Source organism: Pseudomyrmex gracilis, unplaced genomic scaffold (assembly GCF_002006095.1).
Source record: "Pseudomyrmex gracilis isolate BER0280 unplaced genomic scaffold, ASM200609v1 scaffold_602, whole genome shotgun sequence".
In the NCBI taxonomy this organism is placed as follows: domain Eukaryota; kingdom Metazoa; phylum Arthropoda; class Insecta; order Hymenoptera; family Formicidae; genus Pseudomyrmex; species Pseudomyrmex gracilis.
This window is the reverse complement of record NW_018021186.1, coordinates 1-6,819: the sequence shown is the minus strand read 5'-3', so window position 1 is coordinate 6,819 and position 6,819 is coordinate 1. Positions and strand designations below refer to the sequence as shown.

General features: G+C 35.8%; 1 protein-coding gene across 4 annotated transcripts; it reads right to left on the bottom strand.

The window, feature by feature from the left end:
* Positions 1-1,301: 1,301 nt before the first annotated feature.
* Positions 1,302-3,152, bottom strand: LOC109861148. Of its 4 annotated transcripts, none has more exons than XM_020440664.1 (6): positions 2,930-3,152; positions 2,567-2,698; positions 2,423-2,482; positions 2,076-2,338; positions 1,682-1,838; positions 1,302-1,571 (listed from the first exon to the last, which is right to left on the bottom strand). In XM_020440664.1, exons 2-6 carry the CDS (start codon positions 2,619-2,621, stop codon positions 1,339-1,341), a joined length of 768 nt encoding a protein of 255 aa, XP_020296253.1. In that variant the 5' UTR covers positions 2,622-2,698; positions 2,930-3,152; the 3' UTR covers positions 1,302-1,338. The 4 variants fall into 4 exon arrangements, with proteins under 4 accessions (XP_020296253.1, XP_020296254.1, XP_020296251.1 ...); XM_020440665.1 differs by having other exon boundaries at positions 2,423-2,479; XM_020440662.1 differs by having other exon boundaries at positions 2,567-2,635.
* Positions 3,153-6,819: the final 3,667 nt, after the last annotated feature.

Genomic DNA, 6,819 nt, shown 5'->3' with positions numbered 1-6,819 from the left:
GAGAATACCTTTTCGTTTTTAATAAGTTACTTTTTATGATTTTTTGATAGTTTGTTTTTATATTTAATAAATTAATTATTAATTATTAATAATTTTCGATAGGTGTGACGTCGGAGTTATCCTATATTTTATTTATTATATTTTTGTTATAGATTAAGATTAAGAACAGCTTTATAAACTATTTCATTTTTTTAAGTATTCTAGAGGTGATGTATTTTGCGTAAAGACTTTTTATATTTAATTGCGTCTTTAATATTTATTTTTATTATTATTGTTGTTGTTATATTGTTATTATTGCTGTTATTGTTATTATTATTATTATTAAATTATTCAAACACAACTGTGCGTCAATGATTGTGAGCAACGGCGCGAGCTTTCGCTTACGTAACGCTATGATAGAACGTGCGCCGTGGAGGAAAGCACGTGAATGAGTAGCCACGTGATCGCGATATCACGTGGCAAGGATAACTCTTATTTCTCTGCGTTTGTCACGTCCACGTGAACCGCCCGTCTTTCCCTCACCGCGCGGCGAGATCAGGTGGATGAATTACATAAATTAGCAAATTCTTTTTTGACTATATCAATAAGAGGAAAGAAAGAATAATCATCTTTGAGAAGAAAAAACGATCAATAATTACGACTATGTAACAATTACATAAAATTATAGTTGATTGTTAACTGAAGTTTACTCGCAAAAATAGATTGGAATATTTTATTGTGTATCATTTTTAGTAGCAATCTTGATATTCGAAAAATTCATGAAATAGTAGGTCAACCACTCGCTAAATTCTTTCTCGTTGCGCATATAAAGAACTAAACTTATTTCAAACTTTAATTTTCCGCTACTTCTAAAGAGATAATCAAAAGTTCGGATTCTGCTTGACGTTATTACATGATTCGATAAAACATAAAAAGAAAAGTGGCTTTTAATAAAATGATTTCATACAATAACAAATTGTGTTACTATTGTATGCTTATACTTCTTACAATTCGTTTAGAATATTGTGCACACAGATATGTGACATCAATTAATTTATTAATTATAGATATTATTAGGTATTCATCTGTTTTTTTACACAGAGGCAAATATATTTTACATATATATGTATTTATATAAAATGTATAGAAAATATTAGGAACTAATTTTTTTAGCAAACTTAAAAGAACACACATTATTTGTAAAAAAATTACTGTTTAGAAAGTTATTTGATGAACAACCCTTTAATTTCTGTCGTAAAAAAAACTATAGATAAAAGAATGATAGTCGATAATTCTCTTAAAACAAAAAAATACACAATACATCAAAAATTAATAAATTTACTTTTTGTCTATACATATTTAGCTGTTCTTATGAAGAAACTTCTCGAACATATTTAACAATTTATCCTGACGAGCCATCGCCTCTTCGTGCATCAATCTGCGCTGAAGAAGACTTTTTTCTGTAACACAAATCGTCTTCTTCAATATATCAAGTAATGAGTCCTGACGAGCCATTGCTTCTTCGTGCATCTTCCTTCTCTCGTTAGCACGTCCCTCCATAATACCAATTATATCTTCCGAAGTTCTTAGACCTGCAATTCCATTGACATTGCAATAATAAAAAAAGAGAACAGATAATATAAAATATTATGCTACATGAAACTACTTGCACTTTGCCCAGAAAGTTAGCTGCAATACTTACGTTTAGAAGCCGATTCACCTTCTAATAAAGAACTATCTCGTTTGTTAATTTTCTTTTTAGTCTCCTCGGTTTCAGAAAATAATAAAGATTGATCATCATCCGCTGTCTCCAAATCTGCCCAAGATGTTTCCTTATTTTGATATAATTTATCTAAGATCTATGACACACCAAAAATATGTTTATATTGAACAAAAGATGTATTAAGACACTTGNGATTTTTGCTAACATTATATCGCATTATTGTTAAGTGTGAAAGAACTGTTGGTCATAACTTAGTACAATTATTATGAGAATCTCAAACCTCTTAATAAATACAAAATAGTACAAAAATATATAAAAGATAAAAGATGAAAAATGAAGTAAAAAAATATAATCTATAGTTATCTATATTTACCTCATAATAGTGCCATGTGCGTCTGTATCTCTCATTTCTGTGAGCCTTTATATTTTTATATGTATTTCTTAACCCTGATATTTTACTCTTACATTGAGAACCTGTAACTACGTAACCTTTCTTACTCAATTCTGAAGCAACCATCGANCAGAATTTCTTTTGTGTCATTTTTCCAGTTGCCATGTGATGCTTCTGCTCTTTATAATATTTGAGAAGTAAAAGTATAGCCTCATGTGGCCAACGAAAACCATCTGCAAAGCCCTCTGAAACATGATCATTTATTTGCATACCTACTGTTTTTGTATTAAAATGTTTTGATTTTTTTTAAACATAAGAATGTATCATACCTTTTTCTTGACCAGAAAGAGGATCAGAAAGTTCTGGCACTATTTCTTCTGCATTATCTGCTATGTAACAAATATGTTACTTCTTTAGATTATGGCTTTATTTATACTAAAAATTACTACAAAAAAATACAATATTTACTATACCTGATGCTTCTACCTGAGAATCGTCATTTGCTTTGTAATTATTCAAAAGTTGCATCGCATAGGTGGCATCTATTTGAACAAATCAAATTCAAGTGTCAAGAAGTCTCTTATTCTAGTTTGGTTTATTAACGGCTGGAAAATCGAACGCCATAAGCGATGGTTCATATGATTGATAAACTATGCTTTCTTGTGTTCAATAATTTTTTGAAGTATGCGCAAAAGAAGAATGTGATCTCTATTTATGCTCAAAACACTTCGAAGTATTTATAATGATCAACTGGACTGCGGTGAAAATCAAAACAATAGTGTATGTAGCCGCAAAAATTATAACGAATATAAAATGCTTAATATCGCAGTTTTCACCTTGACTTGCTTTTTGCGAGTCCTCTTCAGACACATCTAATATGTATAGAAGTTCTGTTGCGCTGTCGAATACTCGGAGTTTCGGCATTATTTCCAAAACAACTGTATTATCTTTTATTAACGGATTCTTCACGCACTTCGTTAGCATTCGAACGCTTCAATTATAACCTACTGATCGGTGCAATATCAAATAGATCTCACTCAACGGAGCTCGACGAACGCTTCAATCGCTTTGCTTCCTTAAACTCGATTCGCATAAGTCGCAACTTGTAACAAAATTGACCAATCAAAATGGTTGATCGGTCAGCCATTTTGACCAACGCAATTGGTTGATCTCGCGAAACCCGTTTGATCCTACAAAATGGTCGCGTTCAGCAGATACAACTGTTGTACAACTGTTGGGTGAGTGTCTGCTGAACGCACTCTGCTCAGTCACCGCTACTCAACCCTGGCTAGTCGCGTATCTTCGCAATGAGAGGCACGAGGCCCGAGAAAGGGAGACGCACAAAGTCCAAATATGGGCATAGATGGTCGAGCGTCATTATGCGCAGGCGCATCTACCAAGTGAGTGCGAGCGAGACAAAGCATTGGAAAGTGAGAGAAAGAACGCGAGAAAGAGAAATGCGCAAGCGCGCTTGAATGTTCACCGCATGCGCACAAAGCAGCTGGAGAGAGAGGCTACTATATTGTCTGCACCGTAACATTGAGCTTCAGGTCGGCACCGTACTAGCCAGGGTTGCCGCTACTCAACATGTTTAGGGAGCGGACGCCATTTTTTCCATCGAAGTTTTTCTCTGCTACCTAAGCGTAACATGTTGTAAAAGAATATGGCGGCACACATATGAGAAATGTAAACACGGATAATTTTGATTTGTATGTAAGAGAAAATGAGTTCTGAAAACCTCAAAATATATAGTGTCGTTTTTGCCATTATTCATAGCAAATAAAACAATCACATTTAAATTGTCCATTGCAAATTGTAAATTATAACACTTAATTTTTTTATAATTAGGTAATATTTTGTTTTCTACTGTTTAGTTTATTATGAATAAACACACTGAGAGGTTATGTTTAGGCTTTATTAAAAAACAGTGTAGGGTCACGTGACATGTTATACAGATCTGAAACTCAAGACCGTTCAGCAAGCATGATCTATATTACTAAGGGCCATTAAGGGTCGTCTACAATGGAGAGTTGTAGGCCGTAACAGTAAGAAACTGACAAATCACAATCGATTATTCTTCTGTACTTTGTCTGTGATTGGTCAATTTCTTACTATTACGGCCTACAACTCTCCATTGTAGACGGCTCTTTATACAGATCTGAAGCTCAAGACCGTTCAGCAAGCATGATCTATATTACTAAGGGCCATTAAGGGTCGTCTACAATGGAGAGTTGTAGGCCGTAACAGTAAGAAACTGACAAATCACAATCGATTATTCTTCTGTACTTTGTCTGTGATTGGTCAATTTCTTACTATTACGGCCTACAACTCTCCATTGTAGACGGCTCTTAAGCGTTCACTGATCATTTGCTTAACCGTTTTGCAACTGCTGGAATCTGCTGAACGCGACCAATGACTTCACGAAGAACATTACTGTTGCTAACGCTACCGTATTGGAACGTTTTAAGAGCCGTCTACAATGAAGAGTTGTAGGCCGTAACAGTAAGAAATTGACAAATCACAATCGATTATTCTTCTGTACTTTGTCTGTGATTGGTCAATTTCTTACTATTACGGCCTACAACTCTCCATTGTAGACGGCTCTTTAAAAGCCATTGCACATGACAAAATTTTATTCGTAATCACAAAGGCTTTGTTCGGTTATTACTTCTTCTTCTTCTTTGCTTCTATGGCTCACGCCCCTGCGAGAGAGGAGCAAACGCCAGTCTACTGATATACATTCTCAGAACGAATGTGGGGGGGGGGATGTGCAGTTTTTACCTACTACCACGCGATACACGGCCGTCTTTCACAGTGGGCGTGCCCAATCTGTGTCGGGCTCGTGCTCAAGATGGTATGACTACAATCGCCTTGTGGGAGGGAAATTAATTCGGGATTACACCCGAATTAATTATTGGAGGCCCGATTCAGTTCGCCAATCAACCGATAAACTCGGTTGAAAGGGACCGGCCCGGAAAAAATCCTTAGGTGGTGAGCGGATTCGAACTCGGGACTTCCAGGTTCGCAGCCCCTGCACTCAGGCCGCGAGACCACTGGGCCGGTTTCGGTTATTACTGGCAGCAGGGTCAATAAATCGCGAAATAGGCGCGGGGATCGGAAGGCAAGCGAGCGGTTGCGTTGCATCAGCCATGTTGGTTGGATGTGCGTAATTCTACTGTGAATATTTTTGGACACTTTTAGCATATATTTTTGCTAACATTCTTTATATCTACATACAGACATAGACTGGCGTATGAACTAACCGTTTTCTCGGTTCAAGAGCCACAAGCGCACCAAAACCAAAAACCAAGCGAGCGGTTGCTCGTAGCGCCAACGAGCGCCGTGCGAACTAACTAGTAGCAATCGGTTGTCCACAACTACGTCGTGTCGATAATGTAACTGCTCTTCCTTCCTATTTTCTTCTCAAAACGTAAAAGTATTGGCCATTTACTTAATATTTAACATTGACAAATAACATGTGTATATGTATATATGTGTTTAATAGATGGATCTATTAATGTCTCCGGTAAATGAAAGGAACGTATATTGTAAAAGTCTCGTTTAAAAAAATATATGTATATTTAACATTAATATTTATATGTAGCCACTAAATAAATATAATTCTATTATAGTATTATTTTATTCTATTATATCTATATATAGTATTGTGTATACAATTAAATATATATATGTAAAAATCAAAACATTAAAAAATGAATAGAGCAAACCGTATATAAATAAGATGAAAAAGATATAACAAATAAATATATTATAACAAATAGATATATGCCAACTGTAGAACGTATTCAGAGGAACACTCACGGACACAGAAATCATTATATATACAGGGTGTCCTAGAATTGGTTTAACATCTCTCGTAGGCAGGTAGAAGGAATAAAACTGAGGTGAAAAATCCTATATCATGTTGCTAGATTCGCAATAGTTACTGAGATTTTAATTAACAAAGATCCGCGAATAAACATGCATCGGGCTGTCTTACGCGCGTAAGACTGCCCGCCGCGCTTCGCGCGCTAACGGTGTTACCCATAGCGACATATGGGAGGAGCTAATATAACAGCATATACTATAACATATACATATTAAAATGTAATTGTGCGCCGGGCTGTCCTACGCGCGTAAGACCGATGCACGCTTATTCGCGGATCTTTGTTAATTAAAATCTCAGTAACTATTGCGAATCTAGCAAAATGGTATAGGACTTTTTACCTCAGTTTTATTCCTTTTACCTGCCTACGAGAGATGTTAAACCAATTCTGGGACACCCTGTATATACAGGGTGTCTGACGACGAACTATAAAGCCGACGTGTGTAGGTAGATCGAGTTATTCTGAACAGAAAAGTTATATACTATTTTGCAAAATTCGCAATATTTATTGAGATATGAATTTGATATTTGATGCTTTCGCGGTGTGTAGTATTAACATACAAAGATGTTTTTTCGGGTTTTAACCGCGTTAGTGTTATTTTTATACCGACGTTTCGTGAACATTACAGCTCACTTCATCAGGGTTTGAAGAGCAGCCTGATACATCATATCAGGCTGCTCTTCAAACCCTGATGAAGTGAGCTGTAATGTTCACGAAACGTCGGTATAAAAATGACACTAACGAGATATGAATTAATAAATGTAAACCAATGAAGGCGCGGGGAGCGATGATCGGACTCTATAGGCGTGCACAATTATCAGCTCTACTCCTCGCTCGCC